The 18,027-nt window shown below is 42.2% G+C and overlaps 1 protein-coding gene across 4 annotated transcripts in view; it reads right to left on the bottom strand.

Moving 5' to 3' along the window:
* The window catches only part of LOC147022360 (protein MTSS 2-like), a 57,861-nt gene that overhangs the window by 1,709 nt on the left and 38,125 nt on the right, over window positions 1-18,027 (bottom strand). For 3 of the 4 annotated variants that reach the window (XM_085893191.1, XM_085893193.1, XM_085893194.1), the window contains 10 exons: window positions 17,216-17,307; window positions 11,483-11,557; window positions 11,061-11,218; window positions 7,016-7,123; window positions 6,608-6,705; window positions 5,595-5,802; window positions 4,904-5,050; window positions 4,171-4,299; window positions 2,132-2,273; window positions 1-1,634 (listed from right to left, as the gene is read on the bottom strand). The exon at window positions 1-1,634 is cut by the window's left edge and continues 1,709 nt beyond it. In XM_085893191.1, the coding sequence (XP_085749317.1) occupies window positions 1,222-1,634; window positions 2,132-2,273; window positions 4,171-4,299; window positions 4,904-5,050; window positions 5,595-5,802; window positions 6,608-6,705; window positions 7,016-7,123; window positions 11,061-11,218; window positions 11,483-11,557; window positions 17,216-17,307 (1,570 nt within the window). In that variant the 3' untranslated portion in view covers window positions 1-1,221. The remainder of the gene's footprint in view (window positions 1,635-2,131; window positions 2,274-4,170; window positions 4,300-4,903; window positions 5,051-5,594; window positions 5,803-6,607; window positions 6,706-7,015; window positions 7,124-11,060; window positions 11,219-11,482; window positions 11,558-17,215; window positions 17,308-18,027) is intronic. The other variant, XM_085893192.1, reaches the window with a different exon arrangement.

The raw sequence follows: 18,027 nt of genomic DNA, 5'->3' as shown, positions 1-18,027 counted from the left end.
CGCACTGGAAGGAACACTCTTAAACACCGCTCAACGCGATTGAATCAGATCATAAATGAAGAGGAGGAGGTCATCACAGGGATTGACCTAAGTCAGCACAATATCCTACTGAGGAAATAAAGGATGTACACCATGACCACAAATAAATAATCAAAGGTAAATTGCAGGCGGCGATTGCAAAGTTCCACCAAGGTTTAAATTTTCGACGACAAAAACATACCTGTATACAAAGGTTGTTGCGGTACCTATGGGTAGCTCGATGTATATAACGCAATCGATGTACATGAAGTGTAGTATACGTGGATATGCTAGGATGGTGTTGCCACGCAGTTGCGAAAGGCCAAATGACCCAATCATTCATTCGACTTATTTTGCCTCACAACCATTATGAGTTAAAAGTTGAACTATCAGTCTATCTCTTCACAAAGTCCAAGTCATGCAGTCCAAAAGGAATATCCGCCCAAGGTAGCACCCACCTACCATTGAAAGCACAAAACAAAAGAAGGTAAAAGCAAAATAATGAACTCCTTCAAAGCAAATCACCACAACTCGATGAAATTTGACCACGCAATTATCGATAATCTGTCCGTCACAGTCACAAACACCAAGATGCAACACTCGATGGAAAAAAAAAAGGATCACATCGAGAAGGAAAACGCGGCACGCATAAACACCGTACGTCCATGCTGAGTACAAAACAAGCATCACGGCCGCAGGACCTTTCCAAGGTGCCGACGCTCATGATGAGCTTCCAGGACGACATGTGATGCCTGGAGGTGGAGAAATGTCTTCCTTGTGTATTGCAGGCCACAAGTAGCAGAATGGTACGTATTCCTGTTGTCGAGGATCCGAACAGAGGGTTAGTGCTGTTCGCAGATCAGCTCATTCCAGATGCCTTTCATTGCAAAATATACACATCAAGTAATTAATCATCTGGAACCAATCATTATCAAAGGTCGACTGTCTAACGTCATCCCAAATATACCCTGGGAAAACAATACAAGCGTCCGATCCTTTGTTGCCCATCAAATGCGCGCACCAGTTCAACAGAAGATAACGATGAGGAAGTTTGGGCTCGGTCAGTAGATACCTGACATGCTTGAAATTCTTCACTCGTGATTGTGCCGTTTGCCATCAAGGTGTAAAAGGAAACAGAAACGAGGATTGCACAGAAATCCCTGGACAAAGTAATTTAACGTGGACAACGCGGGACATGTCGTGCTATGACTGGGTTGGTGCTGAAGGTGTGACTATCGATTCAGGAATCTCAGCTGGTGGCAAAAAGTGTGCGGTCTCTGAGCCTCCAGAAGCCGAAGCAGCCTGAACATCTACTGCTGGGAGACGAGGTGGAGGGACAACGGGTGGACAGATAGGAATAGGTACTGTGGCCGATGCAGTACGGCGCAGCAGGGATGGCTTGCTCGATGGATGTCGCCGGATAGTGGCCACACGCAGTGAGGTGTTTTGTGGTCGACATGGGGCCAAGGCAACACGTTGCTGCCCAACGTCAGGAGGCGAGGCACCAGAATGCCGCATATGACAGTAGAGTTCAACTGGGGGTGGTGGACAAGACCAAGATCCATGGATGGCTACGGGAACTTCCCCATCACCACTTAACGAACTGCAGTCGGAATCTGTCAAAATAAAAAATATATATATACATGGTCAAAAAAAAGACACATGAACACTCAGATACATAACAGATACTCAGCTGTAACACTCAAACAGCTTCCATTTACAATGAATTATTATGATCACATTTAAACCGATGCAAGAAAGCAAAATCTATGGAAGAAAATATTTACAAAATGGTTGTTGTAAAATACTGGTCTTCAATAAGCAGCACCAATTGTGGCAACTCGTGACAACTGGTATTTTCACTGGTCCTCAATATTAAGCACCACGGATCGAGCAGGTACTTAGTTCAGAATGCATTTTCCGTTTGGCGACATTGATCAATGGGACAAGCGTACCTGAAGGCAGTACCAGAATCAGATCTCCAGTTACATCAGTTGGCTTGACCAATGGCTACATCATTAAATATACATCAAGGTATATTCAGTGGTGCCAAGGAAGCTAAATGGTTGGGACCGATGGCACTGAACGGTTAAGCTGGGAGAATAGGTCTCACCATGAGTGGAGACCGTGTCATCCGTGCACACAGGAGTACTGCCAGGAGTGCTGTGTTCGCTCGTCCCAACATTCGCATCGACATCTTGCGTCGTCAATGCCAGCATCAGCTCTCGGCTATCTTCACTCACGTCCTGCACAGTCTGCAATTGCAAACAGCAGATCAAAAATAAACAAATAATTAAAAACAGATAAGCCAGGATTGTCAACCAGATCTTGACAATAAAAATAAAAATCAATCAGGGAACCAGATTTAAAAATAATAATAATAATAATAAAAAAAAAATACGAAGTATGGCACAAACTTAGTGAGAAGCTTCAGAAAGACTTCATGTTATGTGTATGTCATTATTCAAATACTGGGCTGGATAAATGGGTGTTGTGCAAGGGGTGGAGGACACAAGCAATCAAGAACAACCAAGCCAACTGATGTAGCAAAGCACAAATCACAGCAGTCATGCAAGCAAAGTACAATACCACAACTACAATTACAACGACAACTGCTCGCAAAGTGGAACTACAATCGCAAGAACTGTCTTGGTCGGGTGCACGAGGAATGAATAAAGGAAACGTATAAACAGATCATTTAACACGTTTGAGAGCCATATCTAGAAATATCTTTGGAGTGTTTAGGCTTTGCGACATGACGAGGACAGTTATAAACTTGGATCCTTCCAATCACTTCTCAGAAGCCATGGCTATTTAAATGGCCTCTTCACCTTACAAAAAGCTGGACTACCTCCAACTTTACCTCCTGTAGCAGTACAAGTTAGAATATTCAAGTAATTTTGCTTTGAGATGATCATATAGAAGTAGGTGGCCTACCAATGATCCCATGAAATTGCACCACCTTATGACCAATGAGCCCACTCCATGAGAGAGATGGCTTCTCTCCTCCCTCCCCTCCACAAATCCCCTCGTTTGAAAAATCACTGTGGAGACTTGTCTTATGTTTATAACCCCAAATCAAAAGCTCTTTTAGAAGGAATATTCAAAAATAAAAATCTCCAATGTGGCACTTGCAGATAAATTCCATTATCAATTGGGAGGGAGCGCTGTGCAATAATTGATCAACTAATTGAGTAATTGATTAATTTTATGATTATGTATTTATTATAATTATGCAATCAATTGGCTAATAGCACAAAAAAAAACACCGCCGTTTCAGCTGAATTTGTAACTTTTTGAAAATTAAGCAATTCATCGAAAAATGAATAGTTATTCAATAAATCAAAATCACTTGTTCACCGTCGTGTCCAAATATCAGGTTCAGAGCTCAAAAGGTGCCCGAGATATTGCCCAGATGATAAAGAAAAATAAATAAGTAATTAATAAATCAATAATAAAGTAATTAATTAACTGATGAACCAAAAAAATTTAAAAAAAAAAAAAAACATTTCACTTTTGTGCACAAATTTCAGTTTCCTAGATCAAAGGATGGCCGAGATATCGCCCGGACAAACGGAGTGAAAACAGAGTACGCCCTTTTGGTACGCATCATCACCGGGCGCGGAAGGCCTTCGTCGCCCGGCGATGACGTCGTGCAGCGCCTGGAGATGGAGTAGGGAGGGGTGGAGTCCAATAGTGACCACACAATGCAAGGGGCAACTTTAAAACATGTCATGCATCAGAAGGATCTGGGGCTGGTTGAGGGTTAGGGTTCCAGGGTGAGATCGGTTTAACTGTGCAGAGTGGCTGAGGGAGATCAGGTTATCAGGATGGAGAGCTACCTGACTAGGAAGCATTGTTGGGGGTGGTGGGGAGGGATGGGGAACAGCTCCATAGTCAGGAGGAAAGTTAGGGAAGAAGTGAGGTTGGAGTATTTCTATGGAATGACTGATGGTAAAAACAGAACGTTGATGGAGGGATGCTAACTGCCGTGGGAAGCAAAGAGAAGCCGACGTTTCGGGCAATAAACCTTCATCAGAGTGAGCAAAAACAATAAGCATTTTGCTCTGACAAAAGACGAATGCATATTATATACCAGGAGATTTCTCACATCAGGCCCTGGTCATTCAGGACAAGAGGTTGTGTTCACACCTTGGTATGTGTATCATCGGTGCAGGAGCTATGATTCTGGCCAGAGGCACTTCCCACCAGAGCTTTGGTCTCGCGACGTCGCAGCGTGTTCACCATGGGTTGATCGTAAGGACCGGGACGGCTCCAGTCCTGTCCCCAACATGCAACAAATAGACATCGATGCTTTGCTCAACACACCCACAAGGTATTCAGTTTCCTGTGTCCCTCATGAGCTTGGTAGCAGTCATCGAATCCCAAGATGAAGTCTTGGCAGATTAAATATTTGAAGACATCCCATAAACACTCAAGTACTTCCAACATTTTGGAAGCCAACACAAAAAGTAGATGAGGACAAATTAAGTGATCAGTATTGTAAAGAATGGCTGACAAGACGGCACACGTGCCTTCGTAGGGTCAAGTCGAGGTCAGATTCTCAACCAGATAATAAAACTGTCAGAGTGGGAGATCAATGAATGTGCCATCCATTCAGATTTATGGTAAGCTTGGCACCAGGCCTGCTGGCATCGATTGTTGGGGGATATTAGAGATCTCTCGGCACCATTCGATGAAGAGGCTGCAAGTTATCACCAGCATCATGGCCAAATTTCTGCCACAACCTGGCCCAGAGAGATGGGTCAATTTGCTTGCTGAAGCCCCAGCATAGCACCCCAATGATCTTTGAGGTCATGGGAGAGATGATTATGATGATGATGATTATAGAAAATGGCAATAAAAAAAATAAAACAAAACAAACCTTCCAAGTAGGAATGGAGTTTGAGGGGAGGAACCCAGTGACCACAGATGGACAGAAGGGACGCAATTCCCGTGCAAGGGAGAGGCTAGAAGTCCGGCTCGGGAAATGAGCTTTTGGTGGAATGCAGCCCTCACAGCACACCCAGGGCTATGTCACAGAAAAGGGATGATGGCATACATGCCACAGGGAAAACAAGCCACATATAGGGAAAGGAGTAGGTGCGTGGAAATCGGGTAGACACGTGGGACAGAAGATCGATGAACAGGTGAAGTGGAGTGTTTTGGGATGGAAAGCATGGAGTGGGAAGGAGAGAAATGAAATTAAAAAAAAATAAATTATAATATAACTGGGAAACAAAAGCTCAAAAGTCACAAATAAAATCAAATAAAAATCAGTAAGGTGGCAGAGTAAATTAAATAAGACCATGACGGGAGATAAGAGGCTGTGGAACCAACCCTGAGCACAAGTACTTCGACCCTTTTTTTTTGTGTACAAAGTTGAGGCTCATATATATATATATATATATATATATATATATATATATATATATATATATATATATATATATATATATATATTTTAATACTTCTCCTTTGATTCCCTATATCCATGTCATAATCCCATGACATGGGATAAATTCCCAAGTTCCTTGCCACACAGCTATTAAAAGAGGTCCACAGACAAAACGTACGGTGGTTGAACTATCACAAGGCAGAGGTGATGGCGGCTTTGAGCAAGCGACATCCTGTGACAGAAAGCCAGAATCATGTGAGGAGACGGAGGAGAGCCGCGTGTGCGGTGGTGGAGGTGGTGGACAGGGAAAGCCGCGTGGACGCAAATGGCAACCCTGCACTGCAGAACCACTCGATTGTGAATCGCTGCTTTGGAAACTCGTCGAGCTGGGGTGGCAAGGCAATAATAAATAAATATACAATAATATACAAATCATCTCGATAGAGGAAATCGTGCACACATTTCTCATACAATTACAACAACAACAACAACAACAACAACAACAACGGCACTCGGGAGAGCGGATACCTCCACCAGGCAAAAAAAGTTTACGTTTTGTATCCCACTGAGAGGCCAGATCTGCATCTGGACCTTGATAAGATCAAATCGGCTTGTTCTCGTCACCTACCCAGCTCATCCACAAAGTTTTGGCCAAATCTGCCCATAACTGAGTTATCGTGCTATACTGTACTGTATATCATTTTTGGGCCCATCTCGCAATTGTAAAGAATCATTTCGATATCAATTTTTTTTTTTTAAAAGAAGAAGTTGCAGATCTTAATCTTCACGAAAATCTAATCACTTTGTCCTTGACACAAACCCAACCTGTCCAACAAGTTTCATCCAAATCCATCCATAACCTTTTGAGTTATATCCTGCTGACAGACAGGGGTGAAGAGAGGCAACAACAAGAAGAAGTAGAATGGCGGGCAGTGGAGCGCATACCTCCGCCAGGCTGCACAGTTTATTTTTGATATCCAACCGATAGATCTGATCTGGATCCCGACCTGAACCAAAATGTAATCAGCCTGTTTCTGTCACCTAACCAACTCATCCACCAAGTTTTGCATAATCTGTCCACAACTGAGATATCCTGTTCTCAGACAAACAAACGGGTGAAAACATAACCTCTGCCGACCTTTGGTAGCAGGGGTAACACCACCACCACCTGCTACACCCAAACAGACTCACCTGCACATGCTCGACTTGCGAGAACTGTTGCTGCTGGGAGACGAAGGTGGTGTTTGGTAAGTCCAGGTGAAGTCGGACCCTTTCATATCAGCTAATACCTGCATAGAATGGGCATGTCGGGTCCGTCTATATAAGCATGCTTAAAACACAGCGATGTCGAGTTATTGTGGAAAGGTTTGACAAAAAGAGAAGCCAAGAGCAAAACATTTTGGTTGATGGAGCATTGCAATCGACCTGATCTGAAATAAGAACCCCCAAACAAATTTCTCCCAATTTATACTCAATGGATGGCAAGCCAGCAAACACCTTCAAACAATATCAGTTACACATTTTAAAATAAATAAATCGTAGTGCAAGAAATCGAGTCCAGTTACCAAGTTAAGTTATGATGAGTGGTGATGGTGGTACCTGCTCGCTGGAAGGTGGCAGGCAGTGAGGATCCATGGTCAATTTTCTCAAATCCTCCAAAAGAATCTGCAGGTGTGTGACCTCTTCAAGCATGGCCACTTCCTCATTCTGCCAGTAAAAAAAAAAACCTGAGTGTGCACATCACGGAAGCCCCCCCACCCATGGCAGGAGAGCACACACCACTAAGCTTTGACCCAAGTGTCAAAAACCAAAACATGCTCTGCATGAAATAAAATGGGTAAACGTTGGACAGCGCTTGCCCAGATTAATCAATGTGTGTGCAGTCCTTCAGATGGACATTATACCGAGCGACCCATCGACCGGCATTCGTCGGTGGACGATAACGATCCCACGTTGTCATTTGCGGAGTCTACGAGTTCTCATCGACACCCTGAACAAGTAAACAATTCCTGCCATAACGTATAGGGGCACTGCAGCTGCACAGCGAGTCAAGCTACCCACAGCAGTATGCTGCATAAGAAAGAAGAAGCAGTGTACCCTCAAGCAATTTTGCAAGTTTTTCTAGATTATGTTGGAGAAACTTCATGAACAATATGAAGTCGAGCAGTTTGCATACAATGTTTTGCTTAGAGATGTCACACATACATCGACATGTACACATTATGTGTCTGACAAGACAACTCTGTCAGCGATGAGCATACCCTCATGGTATGTCAAATTTGTTCAGGTTATCAAAGTTTGTACTTTGTCTCCACGTGAATGCCAGTGGACGATTTGGTCATTCAAAATGCATTTGGACAAACATGTGATCGAGTGGAAACACCGAAGGGTTGTGGAAGTTAGCAAAGGAATCACAAACGAAATCACAAAGACTGACAAAGAAGGGTCATGCAGAGTTAAAAGCAACACAAAAAGACGTTGGGATTTGATAATGTGCAGTTTGAAAGCTTGCAGGTACGACAGCGAGATAGGAAGGTAGGTTGGTCCAGAGGTGGGGAGACAAGTGAAAACAGAGGAATGAAGGAGGGCAGACATGCCAGACAACAGGAGAGAAATCTTTACAAGGCGATTGACCACGACCCACGGAGAGGAGCTTCATTCCACAAATATTACGCAAAAAGAGAAGCAGCAGCCGACACACACACATATATATATATATATATATATATATATATATAGCTATATAACACATATATATATATATATATATATATATATATATCTATATATCATATATATATATATATAGCTATATATATATAGCTATATAACATATATATATATATATATAGCTATATAACATATATATATATAGCTATATAACATATATATATAGCTATATAACATATATATATATAGCTATATAACATATATATATATATATATATATATATATATATATATATATATATATATATATATAACATATATATATATATATATATATATATATATAGCTATATAACATATATAACATATATATATATATATATATATATATATATATATATATATATATATATATATATATATATATATATATATATATATATAGCTATATATATATATATATATATATATATATATATATATATATATATAGCTATATAACATATATATATATATATATATATATATATATATATATATATATATATATATATATATATATATATAGCTATATAACATATATATATATATATATATATATATATAGCTATATAACATATATATATATATATATATATATATATATATATATATATATATATATATATATAGCTATATAACATATATATATATATATATATATATATATATATATATATATATATATAGCTATATAACATATATATATATATATAGCTATATAACATATATATATATATATAGCTATATAACATATATATATATATATATAGCTATATAACATATATATATATATATATATAGCTATATAACATATATATATATATATAGCTATATAACACATATATATATATATATATATATATATATATATATATAACATATATATATATATATATATATATATATAACATATATATATATATATATATATATATATATATATATAACATATATATATATATATATATATATATATATATATATATATATATAGCTATATAACATATACATATATATATATATATATATATATATATATAACATATATATATATATATATATATATATATATATATATAGCTATATAACATATACATATATATATATATATATAGCTATATAACATATATATATATATATATATATATATATATATATATATATATAGCTATATAACATATACATATATATATATATATATATATATATATATATATATATATATATATATATATATAGCTATATAACAAGAACTATATATATAGCTATATAACAAGTACTACAAGAACTTGCTTCTAAAAAATAAACATAAGAATGTTGTGCGAGTGTGCCCGTGTAGGATGAGCAATAAGCAAGGAAGCATGCAAACAAATCGTAGTGGTAAAACAAATAAATAAACCCCGAGAAAGGTTGGATACTACGAATCGAAAGTTGCCGGAATGGTGCGATATTTACCACGCTGGCCACGAGACCGCCGGGAATTTCGAACCCGGCCGAAACAAGTGCAAGAAGAGATGGAATGACAACGAGAATGCCGCAGCCAAGAAACGGGCGAAACGAGATTCGTGGCACGAGAAGCCATCGATGCTTGAAGGAATGGATCATTTCGGTTTATTCGTCTAACTGACTGCAAAGCGATCTCAATGCTTTCCGGCTGTGTGCATCTCATGGGATCGTGATGAAATTGTCAAGGCAATGTCGTGAGCACTTGCTATGGTCAAACGGTTGAGGCAGAGTATTGAGGAGGATAAACTGCTGAATCATAGCTTTAATGCAACTCGAACAATAATATCCCCCTTCCGCCACACGGCGGGTGATAAAAACTGGCGTCCTACAAGTAAATTGCAATTGTTGGCATCTCAAAAAGCTGCTGAAATGACCACACTCGGTGACATTGCAATTAGAGCCTCTACTTGGAGCCTGGTTTGTTTGGCAGTCCGATTCTGACCCTGGCAAAGTCATGCCAAAGACTAAAAATTGTTAGTGTTGCTTCCTTGCCTGATGCTAAGCATTTGGAAGATAGGGAATTGATAAACCCTGATGGTTAGTATTGTTGGGAAGGGGGGGGGGAGGAGGAGGGAAGGAGATTGCCCCGTTATTGCCCTGCTGACTGCGGAGAGAAAAAAAGTCATCTAAGAGATGGTGTTGCCGGCACTCGGATTGCTCCGGGATGTTACATTACTTCCCCCAAGGCCACCGGCTGTGTTTGTCTGAAGTAAAGTCTGGTGTTGTCCAATGTCCCATGTTTGTGCATATGGCAGCTTGATACCCTGGTTCAATTTTTAAAAATATTTTTGTGAAAGATGCTGCAAAAAAACAAACAAAAAAAACCTGTGGATTGGTGAATATACAAACTATACAAACGATGCAGAACGAAGTCCACCATGGCTGAGGATTCGGGCCATGAAGACCCACCAAGCTCAATGTTTCCCACTGTCCATGTGAGAATTTCGTTTGACACTACGAGAGATTGATTATCCACGAGGCTCGGGGCAGTTTGTGACAAATGACATTAAGATCACGTTTCCTCACTCCAGGTTTTATACGTGTGCGCATTTCTCAAACACTCCAGTTTCGGACCGATGGGTCGCTGGGAGCGCGCACACACACACACACACACACACACACACACACACACACACACACACACACACACACACACACACACACACACACACACACACACACACACACACACACACACACATCACGTCATGGGGTGCGCGCAAGCATGCAATTATACATGACGCACGTCACGTTCAGAATGCTACCACCTCCATAAAAGGCATTTAAGCACCGACATAGAGTTGTACTGTGCTAAGCTTTGACATTCATTACCCTTGTAACAAACCAAGGTTTTGATAATTTCCCAGAATCAGGGTGATAAATGCAAAAGAAGGTGACGCAAGGGTGCGCGGTTTGCGGCACAAACCACAACAGGTTGTAACATGCAGACGAAGGAGCAGAAACGACCGCGTTCCTCAGTGAGAGCACGACGCGCCGCCTGCTTCTCCGTGTCCAACAGCACAGCACACAACTCACCCACCTCAGCCAGGGCAGAGTCCAGCTGGGGTTGTGCCTCCCCCTTGCCTGTTGCAAACAAGCATCTGAATAACCCAACAAATGTATAAAAATGCACAAGACACCTGGTACATCCTTAAAACGAGCAAAGATTCTGCAAACTGTGGCCGCGTGAGGTGCTGTCATCGACCTCGGCATCTCCTCTCAGGAGCCGGCCGGATCAAATTTCACACCCAATTATCGACTTTTTAAGACAAATCCCACTCTGGAACGTGACGTGCTGTAAAGATAGGGTTTAAACAAACTCGGAGTGACCCAGTGCGAGTCGCCTACCTTTCCTGATTTTCTTTTGCAGTTTGTGGCTTTCCAAGGATCTCCTCTTTATCTCATGTCGGGCTCGTTTGTATTCTGTGTCAACACAAGCAGTCGTCACATCATGGGATGTTCCTCTTTGGAATGATGTAAACATCAGTATCAATATATGGAGCTCCTTTTAGGTAGACTTGTACAAAAAAGCTGCCTATATCAATGTTAGAGCTTCAGGACATGTGCAGAGAAAGCCAGGGGGGGTGGGGTGGGAGGAGGATAATAAATTGCATATTTACAGGTGAGAGGTATGTGTACTGACCTTTGAGAGTCTATCCAGGATTCAAATTTCGACCCAGATATGAACCAACACTGATGTTTTGAATGCAAGGTGAGGCATCGATGTGTGCACGGGCATCGGTAGAACGTTAAGCCGGTTTCCCCGTATGCTAACATTAGTTGGTGGATGTTAAATATCCCATGGTGTTCCTCACAAAGCGTTTAAGAGCTATTGCCGAGACCCTGAACAAATTACTAATTCCTCCCATCTTCAGTCAAATGTCAGGCTTGGCCAGCCCGTTCGTGAATGGCTTGGGACACAAGTGGCCACCAGGATCCCCACCCCCTCCTCCCACCCACCCACTCAAAAAGGGCAGAATAATTGGGGCCATTAAAATGGTAGCAATAGTCAAAGATCCAAAGCACTGTCCTACTGTCCTCACTCCATCAAAATAGTAGGAGACCACTGGTTCTCAATTCAGCCTTTCCTCCCCTTGTACTGTTACGGATTTGGAAGCCTCTTGCACACAGACAGTCAGCAGCCCGCGCAGTTCAGTTATTTCGTTAAGTACGTGTGTATAGTTAGGGTCCCGTCCCTATGTTTAATGGGTGATTAAGTGTATGTGCGCTGCGAGTTATTTTTTAGTTAGAATTAACAACATCCCCCTTTCCCTCCTGCCACCATCGGCCTTCCTCAAGAGCATGCGTGCAGAGCACAGACGTGGGCAGAGCTTCCATCGCCTCAGATCGGAGCCCCGCTCCAAAAAAAAGGGCATGGAGTGTTTCCAATGCCCAATGAGCGAAGGGCGAGCATCGCACGCATGCTCCAGCCAATGAGAAGCCAGAATGCCCAGGAATAAGTCGGGTGACACTGTCTGTGTGGCTTGGTCTTGGTCGTGGTTCAAGCGGTCTTGGTCTTGGTGGTCGCGCGGTCGGTCGAGTGAGAAGGGTTCGTGTCTGGGCTCATCGCCATAGCTCCTGTTTCGCCCCACATTGGGCGCCGTATCCTCATCGCCGAGTCTGGAGTCTCGGCTGCTCGCCATCCAAGCTCCCACGGACCACGGGTCCCACACGTGCAGTCGCGGGCCTAACCGCACGAGGGGGCCAGGTACCGACAGGACCCTGGTCCCCTGCTCGCCTTTACCTCCTGGGCTGAGGGGCCGAATGAAGACCCACGGGGTCCATTTTTTTTGGGTGCGTTTGTCTGCGGGTGGCCAGTCTTTAAGTAGAATTTAGTGCTTTTGCTCACTGTACATTGCCTTCCTGATATTCGTGATCAAGTCTGCACTGTGTCTTATTATTGTAAATAAATATCTGTTAAATGTTCCAGTTCGTTGCCTGTTGTTTCTACCATTAACCCAGCACGATGCGGGCTTGAGTAGTAGTAAGGCCGTTTGTGCCATAAATTGTTCATTTGGACTGACGGATCTTAGTAATCCCTGCTCGGTTTACACCCGGATCAGGCTCGGTAAACTGCCCGTTCCGCTCGAGGTCCGTGGAGGATGTGGTTTTTCCCAGTAGTTAGACGACGTGGGTATTTAGGTATATTGAAATTAGGCAATTAACCCTACCCCACGCCGTCAAAATATTGGCGACCACGGTCTGCTAAGGGACCCGTGACCTTTGGAGTTATCCAAGGGTTACGACCTTGCAATTCCGGGTGTTCGGTGGAGACGACCCTACTGCTCCACCTAGCGGTCACTCCTCGCCAAACGACCCCCGGCCCACAACAGTACTTCCTCATGCGGCAATGAAGAATATAATCTGGAAGAGTTGGTTATAAAGGATGGTCATGCTGTTCCTGCACATAATCAAAAGAAAGAGCATTCTGAAAGAAAAAAAAGACATTTCAGAGACGAAAAACAAATCAACGTGGTGTCGAGTATGGGATTTTAACTCGGGATGACAGCATCATCAGCCATGTGCACACAATACGAGCCACTATGAAGTGGCACCGGACCCGGCTTAATGGTGAAAGCATGCACGAGGTCGGCGGGTTGAACCTGACCCCAGCTCTGTGGTTTGAATCAGACTCCAGCTGAATCGTGCCAATAAAAAAAAATAAATAAATAAATAAAAACAGAAAATGGTGCACACTGCTTCCTTACTCGGCATTCAAGGATGGAGCACAAACACTCATAGGTTGGCAACCATTGCATAGGATTTATGGGCCCAAATGGCCTCCTGTGTTGAAGTTTGTTGTAAGGGAAGTCGTGCTATCAAGTGGAATATCTAGGAATACTCTGAATAGACAGCTTTATTTATCCTTTAGTCTTTGCTTTGAACAAAAAATCAGATTTGCAGCATCTGCATTCATTTGTGCCATTTCCCATACTGCATTTCAACAATATGTTTAACAGACAAGAAGGGTACCAGGAAGGCTTGGTCAATCAAGGAGATTAGCGCCATCACTCATACAGAAGGAAGTTGGTCACTGTAAAATGCAAAATAAAGTGCTATTCATTTAAAGGACTCCTGGGTTCTTCCTCTTGCTTGGAGAAACACATTTTCAATGTCTAGAAGCCCAGGGTGGCCAATCCGTTTCAAGATTAGTCACGGCCTTAATCTTGCTGCACTGTAGGGAGGTGGTCAAGTTAAAGGGGCAGAGGAGTCTGAGCAAGTATTTGCACTGAAGCCTTTTCAAGAAGAGAGTTTACCATGCTGGTATCCATGTACGTGGGTCGGTTTTACAACGAGAATGAGAATGGGCCGTTTTGAAGGATGCCAAATGATAGGGTCCTGGCACAACATGAGACATGTGCACCTGGATTCAAGGCATCAAAAGAGAATCCATCACCACTCCTTTGTAACAATGCAGTGGCAGACAGGAAAGCCAGACTCTGTCAAGACAATGGCAGTATGGATCCTCCTCGATCTCCTTCATCCTTGTAAATATTTTACTTTTGAGCATTACAAGGGCCATGTATTTATTGTTACACACAAGAGGAGTGGAGCAAGCTGAGATCTGTGTTTACATGGTGTGAAATTGGTCAGTTACACACACACTTGTGCGCAGCCTTGAAACTGCTACTTGCATCATTGGTTACGGATGTGGCCATGCCGCCGATGCAGTGCCCCTATTACCAGTACACTGGTACTCATTTCGCCGACCTAGGAAGGATGGGAGGCTGTCAACCCCACCTGGTGTGAATTCAGCGACAGACGGGGCTCAAACTCAGGACCCTAGGATCCCAAGCCAGCCAAATTGTCAGTTATGGGTGACAAACTTTAATATTCACAAATCACAAACATTGATATGCTTTCACGTTGTATTTGCAACATCGTCCCTCATTTTAAGAGGGCAGGGTGGCATTTTTGGTTTCCAATGTCGATCCTGAAATTTGGAAAGTTATTTTTGTTTTTTCCTATTTTAAATGTGCTTCATACAGTGGGGAGAACAAGTATTTGATACACTGCCGATTTTGCAGGTTTTCCCACTTACAAAGCACGTAGAGGTCTGTAATTTTTATCATCGGTACACTCCAACTGTGAAAGACGGAATCTAAAACAAAAATCCTAAAAATCACATTGTATGATTTTAAAATAATTAATTTGCATTTTATTGCATGAAATAAGTATTTGATCACCGACCAACCAGTAAGTATTCCAGCTCTCACAGACCTGTTAGTTTTGTCTTTAAGAAGCCCTCCCATTCTCCACTCATTACCTGTATTAACTGCACCTGTTTGAACTCGTTATCTGCATAAAAGACAGCTGTCCACACTCAATCAGACTCCAACCTCTTCACAATGGGCAAGACCAGAGAGCTGTCTAAGGACATCAGGGACAAAATTGTAGACTTGCACAAGGCTGGGATGGGCTACAGGACAATAGGCAAGCAGCTTGGTGAGAAGGCAACAACTGTTGGCGCAATTATTAGAAAATGGAAGAAGTTCAAGATAACAGTCAATCTCCCTCGGTCTGAGGCTCCATGCAAGATCTCACCTTGTGGAGCCTCAATGATCATGAGAAAGGTGAGGGATCAGCCCAGAACTACATGGCAGGACCTGGTCAATGACCTGAAGAAAGCTGGGACCACAGTATCAAAGAAAACCATAAGTAACATACTACGCCATCATGGATTAAAATCCTGCAGCGCACGCAAGGTCCCTCTGCTCAAGCCAGCGCATGTCCAGGCCCGTCTGAAGTTTGCCAATGACCATCTGGATGATCCAGAGGAGGAATGGGAGAAGGTCATGTGGTCTGATGAGACCAAAATAGAGCTTTTTGGTTTAAACTCCACTCGCCGTGTTTGGAGGAAGAATAAGGATGAGTACAACCCCAAGAACACCATCCCAACCATGAAGCATGGAGGTGGAAACATCATTCTTTGGGGATGCTTTTCTGCAAAGGGGACAGGACGACTGCACCGTATTGAGGGGATGATGGATGGGGCTATGTATCGCGAGATCTTGGCCAACAACCTCCTTCCCTCAACAAGAGCATTGAAGATGGGGCATGGCTAGGTCTTCCAGCATGACAACGACCCGAAACACACAGCCAGGGCAACTAAGGAGTGGCTCCGTAAGAAGCATCTCAAGGTCCTGGAGTGGCCTTGCCAGTCACCAGACCTGAACCCAATAGAAAATCTTTGGAGGGAGCTGAAATTCTGCGTTGCCCAGCGACAGCCCCAAAACCTGAAGGATCTGGAGAAGATCTGTATGGAGGAGTGGGCCAAAATCCCTGCTGCAGTCTGTGCAAACCTGGTTAAGAACTACAGGAAACGTCTGATCTCTGGAATTGCTAACAAAGGTTTCTGTACCAAATATTAAGTTCTGTTTTTCTGATGTATCAATACTTATTTCATGCAATATAATGCAAATTAATTATTTAAAAATCATACAATGTGATTTTCAGGATTTTTGTTTTAGATTCTGTCATTCACAGTTGAAGTGTACGTATGATAAAAATTAGACCTCTACGTGCTTTGTAAGTGGGGAAACCTGCAAAATCGGCAGTGTATCAAATACTTGTTCTCCCCACTGTAAATATAATATGTAACCCCACATAGAACGGCTGTAAAATATTATTTTATAATTTTCATCGTTAATATTCGTGCGAGCATGTTCATGCCATTCTACCAGAGAGTGATGCGTCAGGTCGCAGCAAACGTGAGGTGAGAAATGGATGGGAGAATCATGTGGTCGTTCGCACTCACTCCAATTTGGCGCATTACCATTCCGTGTTCCTGGGGGCCACACCCATCGTGTACATTGTGCTACGTGACTTCCAGACACGCAACTCCATTGCTAAACATTCCTCACTTCCTTGTAATTACCACATGTCTATGACGAGCAAACAGGCCGCAACATTCAAGTTCGCAAGCAAATTAAAGTTGAAATCATTGCAGTCAAAAGGTCAAGTACATGCCACTTTGGCCATTGGTTTTCTGCAAACCAAATGCAGATTAAAGTACAAATATTTCAACACGAGCTCGACTTGAAAGACAAATGACGCTCAGAGTACCAAATCAAAACCTACCTTTGTTGTGCTCTTTGTCGAGCTGTCCACTGGTTCTCTTCCAATCCTCCAAATGTTCCTGCAGAGGATTGATGAGGCTGTCTAACAAAGCCCTGGAAAAGGCAAGGTGAGAATTCCAACAGCTTCAAACCAACGGTTAAAGAAAACCAAGCTAATAATACAACAGAGTGAAACTCAGTACATGACCCCTTAATGCCGATCTCGTTGAACGATCTACGATGCATCAGCAAGATTTGCCAGTGGCCAGTAGCTTATGCACCAGCTGAAACAGCCAGCGCTATCCTGCTCAGCCAGACTTCAAACAATACAATATCACCTCAAATCCGAAGTGGAAATTAAAACACGACTTTAGCCCCACTCTGGCACCAAATACATATCAACGGACATGCCCTCAGAAATTGACCGTCCGCAAGATGGACGACCGAGCCGATCGGTCAGTGCAGCACAACTTGGACCTCGATGTGCTTCATTCAACAGACAGCAACTTCCACAAGCGTTGAAAATCCTCTATCAATTAACAACTCCGATTAATGAGACCCATTTAGTCCAACACCAGCTCCGTTGAACAATGAACGGCAGAATGGTACAAAGAGATTTATCCCAGGACGACGCAGATCTGGCCCATCAGTGGGTTACAAAATGTAAACTGTTCAGCCTGGGAGGTATGCGCTCCACCGAGCACCGTTCTAGTTAAAAATGTGAAGAGATCATCAAAAGGGTAGTAAAACTACTGAGTGATACAACTAAATCAAGATTTGCCTGAAAAAAAAAAAGAGGCTTAAAAGGCCTAACATTTCAAAATACCGGATGAC

This window comes from Eptatretus burgeri, chromosome 8 (genome assembly GCF_056783735.1).
Source record: "Eptatretus burgeri isolate ZD-2024b chromosome 8, Ebu_testis_v1, whole genome shotgun sequence".
In the NCBI taxonomy this organism is placed as follows: Eukaryota; Metazoa; Chordata; class Myxini; order Myxiniformes; family Myxinidae; genus Eptatretus; species Eptatretus burgeri.
Note: the sequence above shows the minus strand (reverse complement) of the source record. Positions and strands in the feature narration are given on the sequence as shown.